The sequence below is a fragment of the Bradysia coprophila genome, unplaced genomic scaffold, assembly GCF_014529535.1.
Source record: "Bradysia coprophila strain Holo2 unplaced genomic scaffold, BU_Bcop_v1 contig_151, whole genome shotgun sequence".
Classification (NCBI taxonomy): Eukaryota; Metazoa; Arthropoda; class Insecta; order Diptera; family Sciaridae; genus Bradysia; species Bradysia coprophila.
This window is the reverse complement of record NW_023503423.1, coordinates 10,058,062-10,079,635: the sequence shown is the minus strand read 5'-3', so window position 1 is coordinate 10,079,635 and position 21,574 is coordinate 10,058,062. Positions and strand designations below refer to the sequence as shown.

Sequence of the window (21,574 nt, the reverse complement as noted above, 5' to 3'; positions counted from 1 at the left end):
AGACAAAAAAAAAAGATTTCTCCGCAGCTATAGAGTATGTGGTTGTGGTATGCCAATGATTATTTATGCGTATATAGAGATGTTATGTTTTGTTTTTATTTTGTTAAACTTGAGCACGAGTGAGCTTTCAACGCTATACTTGTAACATTGATATGGATACAAACATGCATTGAATTTCCAGTCTTCGTCTTCATAAACACTTCATGTTTATCGGATGCTGAGCTGGTTGAATTTTACCATTTCACTGCATTTTACTGGTTATTGATTGGTTGCTAATTGGTTCACCGATAACGATTATGGGACGAAAGCATCAAGGTGCAATCATGGTAATACCTATCAATCTATAAAATCAATGCTCGAAGGTATTTTTGTGCATAGGAAAGCATGAAACGTTATTAAAATCGGTTAGGGTGTTTTTAACTATGTCGTTCCTTATTTCTGTCATATTTGAAATCGTGTAAAAATCAATCACGCGAATATACCGTGAACCAACTGATTTCATTACCCATCACTGAGCCGAACATAAGTTGGCAACCCAAATTGGGTGTACAAACACATATAGCTTTGCAGAGAAATTGAAGTTAGATATTAGTAAAACTTTGTCAGTGGTGGCAGAAACGGCAGCCGCGGTAGTAGTATATTGCCTTTAACACCTTCTGTGATATAGTTAATGGAGTGTCGATTGTCAGTGGTGGCAGAAACAGCAGCCGCGGTAGTAGTATATTGCCTTTAACACCTTCTGTGATATAGTTAATGGAGTGTCGATTGTCAGTGGTGGCAGAAACAGCAGCCGCGGTAGTAGTATATTGCCTTTAACACCTTCTGTGATATAGTTAATGGAGTGTCGATTGTCAGTGGTGGCAGAAACGGCAACCGCGGTAGTAGTATATTGCCTTTAACACCTTCTGTGATATAGTTAATGGAGTGTCGATTGTCAGTGGTGGCAGAAACGGCAACCGCGGTAGTAGTATATTGCCTTTAACACCTTCTGTGATATAGTTAATGGAGTGTCGATTGTAAAGAGGACTCGTATTAGGATTGTTTTTTTACATTAACAGCAAATGTCAGCGAAGTTGAGACATGAATTTACTTCATGTGGTTCACTCCATGCTCATACATCTTTATGCAGTTTTACTTCTACCACAGGCATGTGACTATTTCACCCGTATAAAGACGTATAAGCACTGCTTATTAAGCAGTGCTTGTTAAGCACTTCTGTTTGTATATGCGTATCAGCTGAAAACAACTGACGAATTCATGACTAGATTTCACTGACGTTGACTGTATTAAATTACACCTAACAAAGATTCAAATTGCAATGTTGGGTGCCATGAAAGCGAAAATGTTGAATGGTAGCTATTTACAAAATATCCTTTGAAATTGAAACATAAAATGGGATTGTCCGGTGAAAACGTTCGTACCAGACGTGGTATGCATATTGCAATATTGCATATCTACATGACATTCTGACAAAAAAAAACGATATACCAACAGCAAAATAACTGAAATATTACAACAGGTAAAACATAAAGTGATGTACAAAGTCCTCGACTCGCATTGAAAATGTATCCGTTCTTCCCGTTAATATGTTCAATATGTTCAACAATAGTTAATGAACATAACTGTAGGAGAATAGCAAAACTGAATGGAGTGTAATGTACTTTGACTATATGTTATTAATTCAGTAGTAAGGCCCGGTAGGCTTTTTCAATTTTTCATGAAAGTTTAAACTTTCTTTATCCCTATGCTATTTTCCATACAGATGTTAGCGAAGTTAGTGAAAATTTATTGTTCGATGTGCTCCCAACATATTTGAAACATTTATTTATGTTTCCAATTCGGCATCCAGTCGGGAATTGTCAGTTTAAATTAAAATTAAATATTTGGAGCGATATGTTGGAATGTAGGTAGACAACGAAGCATGTCAGTATGTATGATTTTAGACATTTAATTAATGAATGTTCATTCGTTCTTTGTTTGTTTAATGCATTTGAACTTTTAATTCCATGTAGATTTTGCATTTTATGTTAAGTCTAGAGGAAATTTCTGTCTTAATTCTATATTTCCAATGCTCGCGTGTGGGAAATCGTACTTTCGACGCTCTCAGAGAGAATGTAAAATCCATTACATAACTCGGAATAACAGTAGAGTTTATTGACCGTCTCGTATCAACAAAATTCACAGAAAAAAAATCTTCTTTTCAACTTTTTCTGCTGTATAGTGCAGAGAGTAAGCTAATTGGGCATTTCTGAACTCCAGCAATTTTGGTTTGGTCATTTAGAGATCTCACTAACAGCCTCTTACGGGCATTAACAAGTGGCTTGACTGAACTTTAGGACCTTGCCAATGCGATATACTTGCTTGAAAAATTCCTTGCGTAGAAAAGTTCAAGGTTGGAAAACCTTGGAAAACTTGACGATTCTCACCAGATGATTAACTGAACGAAAAATAATTACTGCACGCCCCTCTGTATTTTCCAGATTAATTATTGACTCATTGTTCGATTCTGAAAATTTCGTTAAAAAAAATTCGGACAGTTTGAAAATCAACATCGGTAAACGGCGATTCTGACGAATTATAAGTTTTTCCGCTGGAATTGAAAATTGAAAAGTCTCGTTTTCTATCTGCCTTTCTGGTCGACTTTTGAACGATTTTTGAGCTTTTAGAAAACACAAAATTCGTTCGCACTTTCAGTGGGGAAGTTTTGAAAAACGAGCAAAGGCGTGCAAGGGGGGACTCAACTATCGCACACTAGGGTCGGTCGATTTTTGAATATTTTCCATCCGACTCAGCGAAGTCCAAAGAAAATATTTTCAAAAATGTTCTATGCTTTGCCCAAGATGAATTTTTGAAAATTTTCTAGTTTTTCGAGGTATTGACACTCTAAAGGCAAAGTACATGGAAAAGTGATCTTCCCTAAACAATAAATAAATCATGTTTTTCATTATAAATATTGTTTTTGACCGGTTATAACACATTTCCAACCAAAACAGTTGAGAACTGAGGTTTTTCACAAGTAGAAATTCTTCCCAGTAGGCCGAAAATGGCTAATTTTTAGTCACTCTCATGGCGATCACTCGACCGCATTCAAAAATTTTCTCAAAATCTTCTTACTTCTTAGTTCCCTATCAACGTAGCTTTAAAATAAGTTATTGTGCGACAAAATATAAACTCATTTTGTGGAAAAATCTGCAATAGAAACCTCTCTCAAATAAAAATGTCGGAAACCTGCGAAACTTTTTTACCCGGACAAAGTATTTTCCTCACAAAAAGTATGTGTCTTTTGGGTTTGTTTATTAGAGTAGACCCTGTACTTAATACTAAGACCGTTTTACCAACAATTCACTTTTTGGCATGGACAAGAAAGCCTTTAGAGTGTCAATACCTCAAAAAACTAGAAAATTTTCAAAAAATCGTCTTGGGCAAAGCATAGAACATTTTTGAAAATGTTTTCTTTAGTCTTAAAATTTTCTTTAGACTTTGCTGAGTCGGATCAGCTAGGTCCAGAAGCTCGGATGGAAAATATTCAAAAATCGACCGACCCTCGTGCATACTATTTGAATGGCCTCTTATGGAAAAACGTTTGGAACAGCACAAAGATATCCCTATTGAGGTTGAGATAAGTTTAATTTAACTTACATTTTATACTTTGCAACCGAATGTCATCAAAACATATTTTAATAATTTCTTCTTGGACTCAATCAAGCAACCAGAATTATTTACTTCAAAACAACACGACCCTACCTTCACCAAATTTGTGTATGTCATCAATGACATAGTACTAAAAAGAATTCAATTTTTGTAGAGCACAGTCCAGATGCATCGTTCTCTTCTACATTTTCTTGAATCGAATACGGCACAGGTGCTTTCGACTAACTTAAATTTTTTAAACCATTTTTTACTGAGATCCATTACTAGTGAAAAAAGAAAACGAAAACACGAAAATAAAGAGCTATTCATTTTAAGCAATAAGGCAGTGGCTCCCTTTTAGCAAGAGTATGAAACTGCGATAAATTTTCCGCTTTTTCATATCACCGTATATGTGCCCCACTTTGGGAAAAGTTTAATAAATATTTTAAGGTTTTAAGTCACTTGAAAGTGTTGTTTCACGTACACACTGTAAATATCGTAGAAACTCACCAGGTGAACGATAATAACAGCATCAATAAAGTCGTTTAATATTAGTTTCGCAACTCGAAAGTCTAATGTTAGGAAGTACACTAAGGCAGACATCTCACATCTTGGTGAACTTGTACGAAATTGGATTATGTTACGGTATGGCATACAGCATCCATACATTACATATATGATGCATAAAGTGCAGACCATTAAACAATGAATTAAAACCGAAATGTTTAGACCATTTGATCACGAACAAGTTGATTGCTCATTACTCGAGCTACAGTATACCTAATTATAATGTCTCTGTATAATTTCCAGAAATTTTGTTTTATTTCCGTACTGAAATTACAGTTTATTTGGTCTCTAAATGGCGAATAATATTTTTTTGAAATGAAAATTTCATGCCACAAATATGAAAATGATATTGTCCGTTCATTTCGCATAATACGACCGACCATTTAAACCATTTCATTTTACAAAGAGCTTTCACTTTCCATTTTAAAAGCGAACCACTCAAAAATGTGTTATTTGAAAGAAATAATTGAATTCGTCAATTAGCCGGTTTTTAAAATAAAATAGAATTTCGGTTGAAACCGAACAAAGTAAAAATAAATCGATTTTCAATGACTCAACTATATGATTGGGTTTTGTGTATAATAATTTCCCATCGGCGATGCGGTATATTGGCAATTATGATGTGGTTATGTTCTGCTAATAGGGAAAAAATACATTTAATTACGTTGAAAGTATTGATTTTAACTCACTGAAAATAAATTTTCTTTGATCAAATAACTGTTGCAAAAATACTTGTACATAAATACACAAAGGCAAACTTTTAATTCAATAGTTGGAGTGAGTCCGGTAAACAAACCCGCAACCACAAATACAGGGCACGTCAGTGAAAGTTTGACATGACTTACAGGTGAGCGGGCTACCAGAACTTTTTCCGACCCGAAGCCGACCTGATTCACTTTTATCGGGTTTTTACGTTATCGTGTTTCAAAATTTTCATTCGGGTTAGGTTTGGGTCGGTTCGAATTTTTTTAAGTATTCATCACGCAGAGCATTGTCCTTTTGTTCAAAGATCGTCAGAACGTCAAGTTTTAAAAATTTAATTCAAGATACGGGTCAGGTCGAATGTCATAGTAAGTACCCTAGAGGGATTCTTTTGAAAAGCCGCCTACCAAAATCGGACCCATTTCGCCTGGGATTGATTAGTCATTTGTGTACCTGTTTTGGACGATTGATTTTAGGCAATTTCGCGGATTGTAGGCCGAACGAAGTGAGGCTTACAAGCGAAAGTGCCTTAAATCAACCGTCCCAAACAGGTGCACATGTGAGTTTTCATGCAGAGGGCCGGAAACCCGAGAAAATTCGAAAAATTGCCCTCATTTTCGGCCCCGAAGCATGAAAATATACATGGTTTGAAAGGTCTTTGCCAGTAGACCTCAAAACAGGCCTCACACGGTCTCTAGCCACACCTGGTTGCTGGTTGAACATCTCCGAAGTTGGTAAAATGGTGATTTTTATCCGAATTTTTTGGCCGTCATAAACGATCGTCCCGGGCGAGAGTGGGCTCGTTGGAAAGCTGAGTTCAAGTAGTTTCGGGTCATGCCTAGTTTAATTTAATTCATTGATATATGTTTGCAAAAATCTGCAAGAAAATTTTTCAAAATCTGTGTGAACTTTAGACAGGTCTGGGCTGGTACTGATGACGCTTAATGGGAACCTAACATGCTAGTCGTAACATACATTGTCTAATTCCATTGATACCCCATTTGCAGTGCTGGTGATTGCCGACATAACAGAATTTTATGTTAGCACAACCGCTACTCGTAAAACTCGCCAGCAATCACCAGCACTGCAAATGGGGTATCAATGGAAAGCTTAGACAATGTATGTTCTTAGGTTCACATTAAGCGTCATCAGTACCATCCCAGACCTGTCTAAAGTTCACACAGATTTTGAAACAAATTTCTTGCATTTTTTGCAAACATATATCAATGAATCTAATTAAACTAGGCATGACCCGAAAGTACTTGAGCTCAGCTTTCCAACGAGCCCACTCTCACCCGGAACGATTATTTATAACGGCCTAAAATTTCGGATAAAAAACACTATTTTTCCAACTTCGGAGATCTTCCACCAGCAACCAGGTGTGGCTCGAGACTGTGTGAGGCCTGTTTTGAGGTCAACTGGTAAAGACCTTTCAAACCATGTATTTATCCATCCCAGACGAAATGGGTCCGATTTTGATAGGTGGATTTCCAAAAGAATCCCTCCTACTATTGGTTTTCAAAAAACTTCGACTCGCTCATCTCTAACAGCATAGACAAGAAAAAGTATTTTCGCATGAGTGGACCAACTGAAAAACAGCTGAAGTAAATCCATGTCTATATTTCATTGATGTCACCTGTATGCACTTATGGTTAATTAATAATGGCTCGATACCGTCCGTTTTAAACTTCTTTTCTGCTCGCTTACACGGAGAAAATAATGATTTGAGGGATTGAACTAATTAACAAATAAACGATACACATTATTAAGTATGACGAGCAATTACATTAGCCATTTTGCATTGTCGGTTATTAAAAATGCAGCCTGCTGTTATAGAAACATATATTTAATTCAAAGTTCAAATCCCATGCCGCGGAAATCTTTATTTACCATGATGTATAATGGTATGCGCGGATATTGTTATTTTCAAGCGCCCGCTTATTATGCAAACCAGGCGAAGCATGAATATGTGCACAGTTTGTCAAGGGTCCGTTACCTCGATTATTTTGATAATTTTGTATATATTCAGTCGGTAATTATTCAGTATCATAACGCAGCTTTGCAATACATACAAAATGTTTAAATGCAACCTAGCAGAAATTAAAGCAATAAAACTATTAAGCTTGTAGGTCAAACAGGAAACTGTGTTCCAAAAAGTGATTTTAAGTCTTTTTGTCTATGTAGGTCCTGCTTAGCATGAGACTAAATAAAAATGTTTACCATTTCTCGAACATAAAACACCCTTAGACACTATACAACACTATTTTACTGTATACTGCGAAAGTGTTTATTGTGAGGGCATCTATTTTCCCATCGCAATTGAGGTAAAAGGCACTTCCTCTACCTGTCTATCAACACACTCTCGTCTATTGCAAAAAAAATTGTTTCCAAATGGACCAACACACCCATTGTGTGTACTTTCCTCGTGCTGCACACTCAGCATATGTCTACACCTTGTGTGTATTGGTCTGTGTTGAAATATACTAATAAATTTGTCGATGAACGGTGCTGAGTCATTTCGTCTCCGCTTAAGATGTTAAGAGCACCTTCGGATCGTCGGAGTAGGATCCTGAAAAGCGCTTAAATGACTTCTTATTAAAAACCGCGATCCTGATAGTGGAACTTGGAAGTGATGTTGATGATGATTATTGTAACAAAGAAACGGTTACGCCTGTTGGGGTAACACACTACATATTTCAACTGTAGGAATACATCTTTGTTGAAGTAACTATCACTATCAGGTTGTTCATGTATATTTAATTTATCTATCTTTTCATCACCTTATTTCGGTCGAATAACGACCCACACCTGATGTACGTTCCACAATCGCTCATAATTTACGCAACAATTTTCCGCATGAATGATTTGTTCAGTCAAATTGAAATGTATTCGTCAAAATTAAATGGATTTGGTTTAGTGTGAGAGCAATTATGTTCATCAATGAAGATGGTATCGCTAAAAAATAATAGAAATGCTCTTCATAGCCGAGCAACAACAAAAAATTACCAGAAATCTCGACAGAAATGAAGTTGTTTTATTATTCGGATTAACAATATACACCAAATTACACTGCAGACTTGATGAATGGTGGGAAATGTGTGTCTTACCCATTGTATTAGATGCGAATAAAAATATGTATTTTTACATGCTTTTGTTTTCCCTAGGGACGAAAGTGACTTATTACACACCTAAGGAAAACACGAAAATTGGTTTAGGTTTCAAAAGCATGTAATAGTATTTTGCAGATTATACACCTCCTCTCAGTTTTACAGAAATCCGGGATTATAAAATACCGTTTGATGTAAACTAATGGTACATTAATTACCAAAGGGCCAAATGATGGAAATGGTACTTCTTGTGTGAAATTTGACGATCGAGGCAAAGCAGAATAAAAATTTTTATTTTGTCCTGTGGCCAATAAAACTATCATATTAAGCTCATCTCACGTCCTCTCTGCTGAACAAAGTATGCCAAAACTACGATGCGATGTATATTAATAAGTTCACCAGACTATTCACTCAATATAAATCGTCTAGTCTGTTATTACAATATAATAGTCAAAGAATGACAAAACGAAGTAGAAATTTACATAATCGAAATTATGATAAAATACAGAGAAAAAGTGAGAAAGGTGAATTCCGATCTGAAATATTACAATGACGTGATAGAGTCGTGTTAGTAAACAAAAGAAAATGTTTTAGCAGCGATTTATTAGATTGAATTAAACTTTCTTGAAGGTGCAAATATGTCGCCTGCAGGTTGTCTCGTGAGGTATGGTTTCCGCCTGAACATACTATGATACTATAAAAATTGCAGATGTTATTGTCGGTGTAAGCCACAACGATTTATTAGTCTGACACACGAGACCCACGGTCCCCATATGCTTCTTGAATATATTTTCGATGCAAAGAACGGTAACAGATCCGGAGACATCGACATATGTATGTACCTTTAAGAAAGTATATTTCGTTCGTTGACGGCACTTAAAAAGACAGAAACTTGTACAGCCGAACTGAGTCTAATTGAGTCGTAACACCTTGATGTTGCCCTTTGTTCCGCTTGCTTAAGACTTACAGTCAATGCCAACCGAATTTGTGTTCAAGTTTGTTTCAGCTGTTTTACCAGTTGCTTCACTCATAAAATCTCGCTGCTTGTGGGTGTTTATACGGATGTACATACCACTACTATGGGCATACGCGTGACTATGTAATAGGGTGGGTCGTATGTTCATTTTGTTTTAATTTTAAAAGGCCTGGCCCCAGGCTGTACTTAGAAATGACCAAGGAATCCGAAAAAGCAAAAAACAAAAATTCAAAAATTAATTTTTCCCTTGCCTCTAGGCTGATTTTGATTTTCGGGGTAGTAGCATGAAATTGCACACATTGTTGACTGATATCTCGGGCTATTGGTAACAGAAGGCATTACTGCTAAAGCTGAGAAGTCCAGCTATGAAATACCGTAACAATGTTGTTGATCTTCGCCTTCACTCGGGCAGAGTAACTCTGTCAGTGTTCACAACTAAGACTTTTCGACCAAAAATTTCAACTTTATTTGCAAATAAAATCGACAAATCATACCAAAATATGTTGTGTAAGGTATGTCTGAACAGGTAATCTAATAGAGATTCCATTGCAGTGAAGTTTGTTGAAAACGAGTTTAAGAAACTCACAGGAGCTCTGTTTTTGAAGCCCAATGTTGGCAATTTTTTGTTAGTTGTGACACTGACAGAGTTACTATCCCCGAGTGAAGGCGAAGGTCAACAACAACAACGTCGTTATGGTATTTCATAGCTGGACTCCTCAGCTATTAACTACAGTTATCAGTAATGCCTTCTAATACAAAATGCCTGAGATATCAGTCAACAATGTGTGCAATTTCATGTTACTACCCCGAAAATCAAAATCAGCCTAAGGCAAGGGAAAAATTAATTTTTGAATTTTTTTTTTTTTTTTTTGCTGTTTCGGATTCCTTGGACAATTTTAAGTACAGCCTGGGGCCAGGCTTTTTAAAATAAAAACAAAATGAAAATACGACCCACCCTACTATGTAACCTGTATAAAGACGAATAAGCTGACGCAAAACGCACAAATTTCGTTGGCATTAGCTGTAATCAAAAAAATGGAATAAATGTAAAGATTGTTGCTACTCTTATGTATGTCCACACAACACACCGACTCAGTCTGACTCGAACGGATTCCGATTTTCGGAAAGGGCATTTTGGGTCGGGTAAAAAAAAATCGATGCGAAACGACAGAGCCGTCCTGTACGTTCTTGTGGTTTGAATTAACCTGGATTTTTTATGATCTTCTTCCAAATTAAAAGAATGTCAGATCAAGTGTACTCGGAACGCTTTCTCGGATCACGTGAAAACGTTGGTCCGCAAATCACTGGTTTACTCTATCATTTTCGTTAAAATTAAAGAAAGAAGAATGGGAAAAACTGAATATTTTTTTCTGGTTGCTAACAACACTATGCTTTCAAATAATTCTAGAAAAATGTCAATATCAATTGACGGTTCATTTCAGACTAAAGTGAAAAATTTACTCAATAATTTAGATTTTTCCTTACTTCCTTTTCCGATTATAGACGATAGAGAAGCATTCGATAATACTTAATCATCTGAAATTATTTATGCCACGGTAAATGGATTAAATGTCCAATTTATTCTGTAAACATGAAAGACGTGTAGTATGTACATTTTCCTCGTTAAAATGTTAATACAATGGGAGACGTCTATACACAAAAAGTTTCTCGTTTCTAAACTAACAGAAATCTGTTTTCAAAGTATTCCACCCATTTTATATCAAATTTTTAGACTATACCATGTCTATGAGGCCATTCACAAATTACGAATGGACGAATGAGGGATGGAAACACACCCGCCCTGAACAAAAATAAAGTTTTACCGAAAATGCACCCAAAAATTGATCGCTGTTCTGAATAGAGGGACCCTAGGGGAGTTCAAAACGATGGTCCGTTAAGCTGGACCAGATGCTTCCCATCACCCATACAACTAAGGAAAAAATTGTATGGGCTGGGGAAGCATCTGGTCCAGCTTAACGGACCATCGTTTTGAACTCCCCTAGGGTCCCTCTATTCAGAACAGCGATCAATTTTTGGGTGCATTTTCGGTAAAACTTTATTTTTGTTCAGGGCGGGTGTGGAAAACTCCTATTCCATCTTCCTTTTTTTCTCCAAATAATTTTTGCTCAAACAGGTAAAAAGGAGAAATTCGTCGTTTTTCTCGTTTCACAATGTGTGAACGGCACCCCCATCTTTTTAAAAATTAAAACAAATGGTATATGGAATGTATGCCGTACCGTAACCGTATAAATATAAAAAGAAACAAAAAGTCTTGAAACAAAGCTTTTATATGTTTCCTCCACTAATAATTCATGCTTTCACACAGACTGGTGTATCTTCTTATTCGTTGCATAGGTGTTACATTTTGTAGTGATTATAAATAATGTCGCAAAAATAAGAAGCACATCTAGAAACGGTATAGTCACAATTAAACTGAAAAGTTTTTGGGACGAAGGCTTTTATAGTTTCATGAATGGGAAATGTATCTCAGTCATATCAAACGAACAAAAGTAAAATGTATTCGACCTACTCGTCTTATTCGCTTAAATTTAAGAAGAATTTCGAAACTAATCTTTTCGGTAAAAGCAAGTACCTAATTGGGACCAAACTTTTATGTAATGATGCAACTGCAAGTTATATCTTATTTCGTCTGATAAGTCTTCCTATTCAATTCAATTATGTTGTATTGAGACAACAGAGATATTATATTGAGAACTGACAACAGATTTTTGTTTGGGGCAATTCATAAAGGACTTCCGCACTAGAGGAACGAGAAGGGTCTGGCAAAGTGTGACACACCATATTGTAGGTAATAACTACTAGGTATTGGAAAAGAACGGACACAGGGGAGCAGTGGGGTCTACAGTTCTCAAAAAGTCGCGGACGTTTATAGATGTCCCCTTAATGATATAAGATTACAGCACAGACCATTACGGAAATGACGGAAATTTTCTTATTTTTTTACCCACAATTCGAAGCAATGCTCGGAACAGGCGTGGGAACAGACCAACTTCAGATCGTTGAAAATTGACTTAGTTGCCTTGTTGGAAGCTTGACAAAAAATGGGTTTGATTTGTGGAAGTGAACGTGTTCAAAGCTAGATTTATCAGAGTTGGATGAACAATTCATGATCTCGAAACGAAGATCTAGTGAGTAGTGACCATGTCAAACGTAATTCTCCAACGGTAATTGGAATTTTGACGTTCCCTTCTATATCAACTATAATGAAGTCATGATGCAACGAAGCGATTGAGTCAATTTTGCTTGATCTGAATTTGACCTGTTAATTTGGAAAGAAAAGGCTGTTCGTCTCAGATGCAACTCTCTTTTAGTTACATTTTCACCGTACTTGCTTTCATTCACCACAAGCTAATGACAATATTTTCACCGGACTCTCATCAGAAATCGGTGATGTTTCATTTTTCAACCGTTCGATTTACACAAAAGCAATTGAGAAAATTACGAAATTAAGTTTAATCTACCTACTGCAATCATTTGTTTATTACTTCATTTGTACACCTGTGGCTGAATGTATTTCCACAGTTTTTATTGTTTACCAGATGTTTACAATAAACCATCTCTTGCATACGTTCGCATAAATATGTGGATTCGATCTTTTATTGAACCAGATTGAATTCACTTATCAATAAATTACACTTACGTGCACATTAAACTTTCTCTCGACTCGTTTTAAGTCCATAGTTTGCAGTAAAACTAAACAAGTAATTATAGATTTTCAGTCATTGCTAGAAGAGAGTCATTGCCATGGCCGTTTTTTAAGACTTTCCATAACCACTTTTCGCATACAACTGCTCTACTACACCTTTTGCATTGGTTGTATGATGTTATACTTATAATACAGTTTTTGATGCAGCTCGATAATGCCAATGCATTTCAAAGTGTGTATATGCATGCTGTCTGTATGAGCTGAGCGGTTTTTTGTGCATCAAATTATATTGATGCTGCATCGTTCAGAAAATGTATCTATCTTATACGCCGTGTCACATATTTTATGCTGAAATTTTTTACTCGCTGTACCTGATGTATAGTTGATTTCTGTGTCAGATCATTTTTTTTAAATAATTTTCTTTTGACGAATGAAGTTACTGTATTAAAATATGAAAATATTGTCGCCTGTCGATGCATTAGCTGTTTTTATCCCTGTAGTACGGATGTTAATAGGATTAATATGATGATAGTAACTCTGGGAATTCGATGTAGACGGTAAGGGCAAAGTGTTTGCCTGTGCTTAAAGATGACGAATTTTCACAAAAAAATGCCCTCTGTCCGTCATGAGTCATGTCGATATGTTGAGAAAATCAAATCCGATTTCAACCAATTTTTTGTCGCTGACTGTTAGTCAAATTTGTGAGGTTAACTTCGAGGATAATGGGGGTGATCTTTCCTGAAGTGTTTTTCGAGAAATTCTACGAAACGGAACATTTTGTAAGAAAAGAGAAAACGTAGAACGATAGATAGTGATGACACATACCGATGCAGGCAAAATAAAAGTTTATAAAATAGAGTCCGTGGATCGTGTAGTTGACACCCTAGAAGTGAAAGGCCCTAGGTTTTTGTTTTTGTTTTTTTGAAAGGTTATCGAATAGACAGTCAATCATTGCAGAAGTTTTAAATTTGGATCCTACTTCGGGAGGCCTAAGTCAGGCCTCTCACTCTAAATTTGGACTCCTTATTAAGGAATTAAGGAGGTTTTAGCACAAAAATAAGGAGAAATAAGGAAATTGTTAGCTGAAATTAAGGAAAAATGAGGAGAAATTTTTCGATAAAAATCGAAATTATTTTAAGATACAGCAATTAACATCGGAAGTCCGCCTAAACTTTTAAATAAAATGCACTTTTATCACGATGAAAATTTGAATATTTTGGGCGCGTTTAAGGCTTGAATTAGATTCTTAGCAAAGCTTAGCTTTACCAATTATCACTGTAAGTGCGCTTCAAAATAAAACGCTTAAACGCATCACTGTTTATTTTGACGTACTTATCGTTTTTGTAGGGTGGCAGTTTTTAATCAGTTTTCGATACGACAAAATTTTTGAAATTTAAGACGTAATACTTACGGCGTGAATTCTTACTTAACCCCACCCTCAAGTTTAAAATCTTGCTGGATTAGATTTTGATCTCGTTAACAGCAAAAGCTGTTGTTAGTTATCCCGTTCGAATTTCGAAAAAATAATAAATTGGTGACAGTATAAAAGTATAAATTTGAAATAATTAAATGTAAATAAGGCTAAAACCTTCAATTGTTTGTAATAAGGACGCATGTTTGAGACAATGTTAAGGGTGATTTACATGTTAAATCAAATAGTTTACTCGAGACTCTCGAGCCGGGAGGCGGCGTGGAACCACAAAAATATTAAACCAGTCATGTTGGAACGATCATGAGCTACAACACCACCTTTTTATTAGAGTTCTTAGAGTTCAAAATTGTTGTTTTTGCCGCGCAGCGAATTTTTTTCTTAATTTTGATTTCCGTCGATGAAATTTGCGAAAAATAAGGAAAATAAGGATTTTTTAATAAAATAAGGAGGAATAAGGAGGTTTTTATAAAAATAAGGAAAAATAAGGAAATAAGGAGGTGTGAGAGGCCTGGCCTAAGTGTTTTTTGCACATAAATCATTTTAAGTCATCTGATTTTGATAATTTCGCCTTTCTTTGAATGGTGAATGAAAAGCAAACAGTATTTCCGACAAAGTTTTGAGTGTGAGCCCTTAGACTAAGCCCTATATAAGCCTAAAGCCCTAAGCCCTAAATTTTACATACGGGACTCTTAGAGTAATTATACCACCTTATTATAATTACTCTAAGACGGGACTAACGTCGCCGCTCCTTTCATAAACTAATTTGTCTATTCTTCAAATTCCAGTTGGGCAGTTTCTACCGTAATGACTCGCCAGAATTCAATACCCAAAGTGTCTTCAGACAATAACACCGAAGTGGAAGCACAACCGACACCAGCACTGATTCCGCTTTGGGACATGGCCAACCATACGGAAGGTGTTGTATCGTCGTCGTTCAATGACGAAACCGATCGAATCGAGAGTGCTGCATTTAAGGATTTCCGGAAGGGTGAACAAATTTTCATTTATTACGGAGCCAGAAACAATACGAACTTCTTGATCCATAATGGGTAATTACGGTTTTCGTTCATTGTTAGGTTCAAAATTCAGTTTATGTGACGGTTTGCTTTTAAATTGAAGGTTCGTGTATCCGAATAATTTAACGGACAGTGTTGCAATTCGCTTAGGACTTAGCGATGCCGATCCCCTTCTGATCAAGCGAACACAGCTTCTTGATGCACTGAAAATTCCGAAAAATTGTGAATTGGACGTGCTACCATCACCAAAATACATTTCACCAAAACTTTTAGGATTCGTCAGAGTGTTCAACATGGGAGAAGGTACAATACAGAGTTTTAAAAAAAATGTTTAAAATCCAATGTTGACCTTTAACTTTCTGCAGAGCAACTTGATCATTGGTTGGCAAGTGAACGTTCCGATGATTTACTGTGGACAGACTGTGCCCTAGAAACGGCATTGGAAATGAAAATTTGGACTTTTCTCAAGATACGCTTGACGATACTGTTAAAATCGTTCACCACCACCATAGCCGAAGATGAAGCTATCGTCGACGCACATAAAAAAGGACAGAATAAGCTAGGGCACAACAAGATTTTGGTTATTCAGTTTCGACTCACCGAAAAACGAATACTTCAGGATGCATTGGAGTATGTGGAACAAAGGACCAAGCCTTAAATTACGTTAGAATTAAGCGAATAACAATATTGCGAGTTGCTTATCGGATTGGAGAAATGCAAGATTGAATTCAAAATTCTATTTTTGAAATAAAAACGTCTTTACCTCAACATAAACTTGGTATCGACCCGGAACCCACGGGCGTTTTTGTGCCTCATTGGGTCTTGGATGGAGATTAACGTAATATTAGGTTTTGATAAATGGGTTTGTTCAACGACTTTAGGGCGCTAGCTGTAGTAAGGGTCGGAGTGGCTACCGGAAGGCGCTCTTGTGAGATGTAGGAGAAAACACCTGGCGTGAAGATAAGCGTTAAAAGACAATTCCGAAAGACTCCAATACAACAAATTGAAAGGAAATTACAAAAGCCTACCTGTGATTTGCCAAACTAATGGCGAGTTCGCCAGCTGCATATCTCAGCCGTCAAACATCGCAGAAAATCCAAATAAGAGTCGAAAGGAAGGTAATGAAGAAGAATGTAATTGAAAAATAAAATTTTTGGTTGGAAGGTCTAGCGCTCCTGACACGTAAAACATTTTAAAATTTCATTTGTCAGGAGCGTTAGACCTTCCAACAAAAATTTTATCTTTCAACTTTGCTCGTAATTTTTGGCTCCATTGCCTTCATCATTACATCAATTTGGATTTTCTATGATGTGGGATAACTGAGATGTACACCAAGTTAGGGCACTTCCCAACAACAAAAGTCTTATAGCTTTTTGGTACAATCAACGAGTGAACAAGATGGTAGAGATGATCTAAGAATTCAAGGTTATCGTATACAATCGTCGGAAGGAATGTCTCAAGCCAGCAATAATGTAAGTATTTTAGATTCTTAATTACGAACGTCTATAATACGTCTAAAGCGGCGTTCTTTCACGCATAATTATCGCGGTTTTTCTGGGCGGGACTGGGTCATTTTATATTAATGGTCATCGAAACCTTTGTATTGTAAACCGTGAGGCAATCGACATACACCAGAGTCAGAGAAACGATAACAGATGTTATGTAGCACTGTCAAGTTTCAGTACCATATTTATAGTATCACTTTTGCTTGAAGTGCGTTGTAATAGGTCGAATTTTACATTTTATTTCATTTAAAGAAACTTCTTTTAAATATGATTTTCCCATGCCTCAATAGCGATTTTTCTCGGGGTAGTAGAGTGTGAGTGAGGTTACATATTTTGCTGAATGAATTCTCTGACATATGTGAGTTGTAACCATTACTATTGACTGGAGTGAATAGCTCAATAATGATGCTTCAAAATGACACTACAGCATGTTCGAGATCGAGATCTTCCTTCGGACAGTGTAACTCATAGATTTTTTCCGACCAAAACTTATACTTGCATATCGACAAACCAAGACACATAAAGTCGCGCGAGGCATGCCTGAAAAGGTAATCTCATAGAGAATGTAGGTCTAGGACTTAGCTTTTTGAAAACGCTTCAAAAATATTTGGGTTTACCGCTTTTTTCAAGGTCTTTCAAGGGTTTTACAAATAAGGCAGGTTGTGTTGTAGTTCTATAAGAAATATGAGAACACGATGGAGTCGTTGTGGGCATCGTTGGTAAACGATCCCTAATATCGACTCTCCTACAACAGTACGGTTCCAATTCGTCCTCTTTTTAGAGGACATGTCCTCTTTTTTCGGCTCGTTTTTTACAAATATTCTAAGAACAGCACTTTTTTGATGAAAACGTCCTCTTTGTCCTCTTTTTCTCATGCCATCTCCTTCTTTAAGTAAATTTGATGCAGCTCATACCTAAAAATCGAAACATTTTCGCTGCGCGGCGTTAACTAATAATCCTCTCTGAAAGTTAGTTATTAATACAACTAACTCTTCATCTCGAAAAAAAAATCGCTCGCTCCGCTCGCATTCCTTACCACCTCATTCTTTCATACATTAAAAAAAAGGTTAGAAATTTGACAAGAAAGAAACAGTGTAACGTTGTGAGAGATCAGCCAAGGATAACGTAAAACGAAGTTTGTATTCAGGTAGTTTGGAGTGGATGTAATCACTGAGAAGGTATCCAAAAGCATATCAGGACAATTTCAGTGCATATAACACAGAGCATTTTTGAATTTTTTGTAGTCACCATTACCTGTGGTGTAAATTGAACAATAGTTGCACAAAGTGCATGTACAGTCGTTGTAATTCCGCGTCAGAAATTCACTTTTCGTCCTCTTTTTGAATGTGAAGGCGTCCTCTTTTTGTCCTCTTTTTTGACGCCGAATTGTCCTCGTTTTCAAAATTGAAAAATGGTAACCCTATACAACAGTTATTGAATCCCATGAGAGCGTGAATAATCGTGAAAATTTCGTGAAAATCGAGAAAAATCTTGTTACGATTACAGGTCCTGCATACCGAGAAGAGTAAAATTCGAATTGATTTAGTAAATTCCTTATGTTTAATCGCACATTCCAAATCGCAAACAGGAATTTCAATTTTGTTGCGTCCACTCTCTTGCATTTTGCAATTCTGTTTTTTATGTGTCACTCTTCCACAGTTTAATCGTTTTGTCATTTTCAAGTGCTGCCGATGCAATAATATTTTCGGTTGGATGGCAGGCCGTACACAATACAGTGTCGGTGTGTCCCTGCAAACGTTGTACAATTTCTTTGCTCTGTAAATTCCATATGTAAACCATGTTGTCCTCGCTGCCGGATACGATCCACTGAAACGTTTAACGCAAAATATTAACTGATCGCCCAAGTGATTCAGCGAATGGTGATTGTCGTTACCTTTCCTCCGGTCACCGAGAAGTTGGCAAAAATGCAATATTTCTCATTTTTATGGCCCGTGTAAGTCTTCAGACATTTTCCCTTCGAATAGTCCCATAATTTTAATGTGTTGTCCAATGTGGCAGCCAAAATGTATTTCCCATTCGGTGAGAATTTCACAAATGATACCGGCGGATTATCATCATCAATTAGTGTCTTCAAACACTGGCCACTCGCTGTGTCCCATATACGGCACAGTCCGTCATAGCTCGATGAAACAATCAACGAGCCATCCCGATTGAAATGAACGGCACTGACGGGATCTGAATGAGCTGGAAGAGTTTTCAGACACTTCCCTGCAAAACGAAAAATCGAGCAAAATTTGAGCTTCAAGTCCTTCCAATGACCGAAATTTTTTAACGGCCTACCAGTTCGGACGTCCCATATTCGAACGCTTTCGTCAAAACTTCCCGAAACAATTAAGTTGCTTTGTGGATTGAAATTGCAGCAGAACACGTAGTTGCTGTGTCCTTTTAATGTTTTCAAGCATTTACCCGAGCTGAGTTCCCAAATTTTCAACGTTTTATCATCGCTACCACTGACCAGTAAGCGGCTATCACTAGACCAAGCCACATCGCTGATACCCAATTTGTGTCCGGTGATTGTTTTCTCAAATTTACCGTCATATGCTCCCCAGATTTTGATTAATTTGTCGGCAGCTGAGCGGACAACAATATGAGAACATTATGGAGGAAACCGAAACGGCCGATAATGCACGTCACTTACATGAACTGGCGAGCCATTCTCCATTCGGACTAAATTTGACAGCGGAAACAGCTTTCGTGTGTCCAGCTAGCGTAAACTTCAGTGTGTAATTCGAGGGCTTCTAAATAAAAGAACGAGCGTCGGTGAGCCGTGACATCGCGCAAACATCCACATCAATAAAAGCCGGAAGAACTTACCACAACAGTGGATTTATTTGACTGATTCGACGACGATAATGTGTTTGGACCGGTTGGTGCATTTTGCTGCGGAGCAGCATGACTGGGATGTTGACCGGAATGGATTCCATGGCCAATTGAAGGCCCCATTGGAATCATTTTTTCCTGTTTTAAAGTGTAGGAGGTAACCTCACTTTCGACCTTTCAAACGATTACTTTACAATCGAATCAATTTCGACTCGATCCAGTTCGTCTTTCAGAGGGTCAGACCTGTCACAAACGAATATCCACTCAAAGGAAGTCAATTGGTGTTTTCTGTCGTGAGGTAAAACTCCTTTTTTCGCGTAAAATTGCCGATTTCTAAAATGTCTGTTGCGTCTATTATCGTGATTTTGAGGTTGGTAACAATGTCACACATCAAATGCCCTAGATCCCTACCATCAAATCCATCAAATGCATTGAACAAAAAGTTTGGAATATTGAAGGTGTTGAACGTACTCATTTTCTCAAAATAAATTGAAGCACGCGGGTGGCGCAATATTCAAATGGAAGTATGACGAATGACAGCCGAATATTTCCAAGGTTCTGAAAGAACAGGTTAAAACACATACGAAAGCAAAATTGGTTAAATGCGGAGTTTGTGAAGAATTTCTTTTTTTTTACATGCGTCGAAAACCCTACTTTACATGTAAAATCCATGACATTATTCGGGATAAAAATGAAAAGTTCCGTTTTTGTGTGATCTCTGCTACGCCTCGCATCAACAAAATTCACACCAAAACTCTACTTTTCATCCCCAGTCTTGTAATAGAATGTTACGTCCTAAGGCGAGGGCTATAATACCTCGTGGCAAAATAACAATCTCCAAACAATGGGTTGTGATATAGTTTCGTTCAACGAGAGGGGAAATCAGGGGAAATCAGATGGCGTTGCGAGTAACTCTATGATAAATTTGAATATTTGTATGGAGGATGTAAGATTTTTCTGAATTTAAAAATTTTGGAGTACGGAAATGGAGGTTTTTGATTTTTCTCGTTATAAATAAAACGTTCTGCATCGTTTAAAAATAGTTCCAGTGAATAATTATTTTTTCTTGAAATTTCATGCGGAACTATTTTTATACGACAGAAAACATTTTAATTTTAACAAGAAAAATCAAAAACTTTGATTTCCGCACTCCAAAACTTTTAGATTCAGAAAAATCTCACATCCTCCATACAAATATTCAAATTTATCATAGAGTTACTCCTAGCGTCATCTGTTAGTCTTTCTACATACATGCAATTTTTGCCAAAAACAAGATGGCGAAAATCACAACCCATTACGTAAGGTGGAAACGGTGTGTCCTTTGTGAAAATTTCATATTCATTGTGAGGCTTCTACAGGCCAACTGAAAGTTTCATATAGAAATGTGAAGGAAGTTATAACCATCATTTTTATCCATGGAAACAGGCGTCGGCCAAGGGTGAAAAATATATGTTTAAATCATAGGACATTCGACCACTGTTTCGATCTGAGAGAAAGTTTAAATACGTCTTTCAACGTTTTGCATTAATATTCAGTTCAAAAATGCCATTTCTCATCAGGCCATGGTGGCAATGGTACTCGAAACAATGCTCTAAGAACACGGTATTCGGTCAAAATAACCCCACCAAAATAACGAATTGTAGTAATAACTAATGTCAAAAAAATTATTGGAAAAATGACGAGATGACCAGTATATCGACAAAATTCGAGGATATCGACAGAATTCGAGGATATCGACTATATTCGAGTCTATCGATAGTATTCGAGTCTATCGATTATATTCGAGGATATCGATTATATTCGAGGATATCGACTATATTCGAGGATATCGACTATATTCGAGGATGTCGACTATATTCGAGGATATCGCCTATATTCGAGGATATCGACTATATTCGAGGATATTGACTATATTCGAGGATATCGACAGAATTCGAGTCTATCGACTATATTCGAGTCTATCGATAGTATTCGAGTCTATCGACTATATTCGAGGATATCGACTATATTCTAGTGTATCGACAGAATTCGAGGATAACGACTATATTCGAGGATATCGACTATATTCGAGTATATCGACTATATTCGAGGATATTGACTATATTCGAGGATATCGACTATATTCGAGGAT

General features: G+C 36.8%; 2 protein-coding genes across 3 annotated transcripts in view; one reads left to right on the top strand and one right to left on the bottom strand.

The window, feature by feature from the left end:
* The window catches only part of LOC119075018 (actin-histidine N-methyltransferase), a 34,568-nt gene extending 18,679 nt beyond the window's left edge, over positions 1-15,889 (top strand). The window contains exons 2-4 of the mRNA XM_037181426.1: positions 14,867-15,130; positions 15,201-15,400; positions 15,463-15,889. Of these exons, the coding sequence (XP_037037321.1) occupies positions 14,867-15,130; positions 15,201-15,400; positions 15,463-15,755 (757 nt within the window). The 3' untranslated portion in view covers positions 15,756-15,889. The remainder of the gene's footprint in view (positions 1-14,866; positions 15,131-15,200; positions 15,401-15,462) is intronic.
* A 2,254-nt stretch (positions 15,890-18,143) lies between these two features.
* On the bottom strand, positions 18,144-19,830 carry LOC119075024 (WD repeat-containing protein 5). 2 transcript variants are annotated; one of them, XM_037181437.1, is made up of 5 exons: positions 19,438-19,830; positions 19,262-19,358; positions 18,904-19,194; positions 18,497-18,831; positions 18,144-18,429 (listed from the first exon to the last, which is right to left on the bottom strand). In XM_037181437.1, exons 1-5 carry the CDS (start codon positions 19,573-19,575, stop codon positions 18,241-18,243), a joined length of 1,050 nt encoding a protein of 349 aa, XP_037037332.1. In that variant the 5' UTR covers positions 19,576-19,830; the 3' UTR covers positions 18,144-18,240. The 2 variants fall into 2 exon arrangements, with proteins under 2 accessions (XP_037037332.1, XP_037037331.1); XM_037181436.1 differs by having other exon boundaries at positions 19,262-19,361; positions 19,438-19,829.
* Between the last annotated feature and the right edge of the window lie 1,744 nt (positions 19,831-21,574).

Excerpts from the sequence above, each read along its gene's own strand:
- LOC119075024 (XM_037181436.1), bottom strand. The coding sequence starts at position 19,575 with ATGATTCCAATGGGGCCTTCAATTGGCCATGGAATCCATTCCGGTCAA. Across the intron at positions 18,832-18,903 it reads AATATGGGACGTCCGAACTG|GGAAGTGTCTGAAAACTCTT; the intron begins GTAGGCCGTTAA and ends TTCGTTTTGCAG. Across the intron at positions 18,430-18,496 it reads TCTCGGTGACCGGAGGAAAG|TGGATCGTATCCGGCAGCGA; the intron begins GTAACGACAATC and ends TAAACGTTTCAG.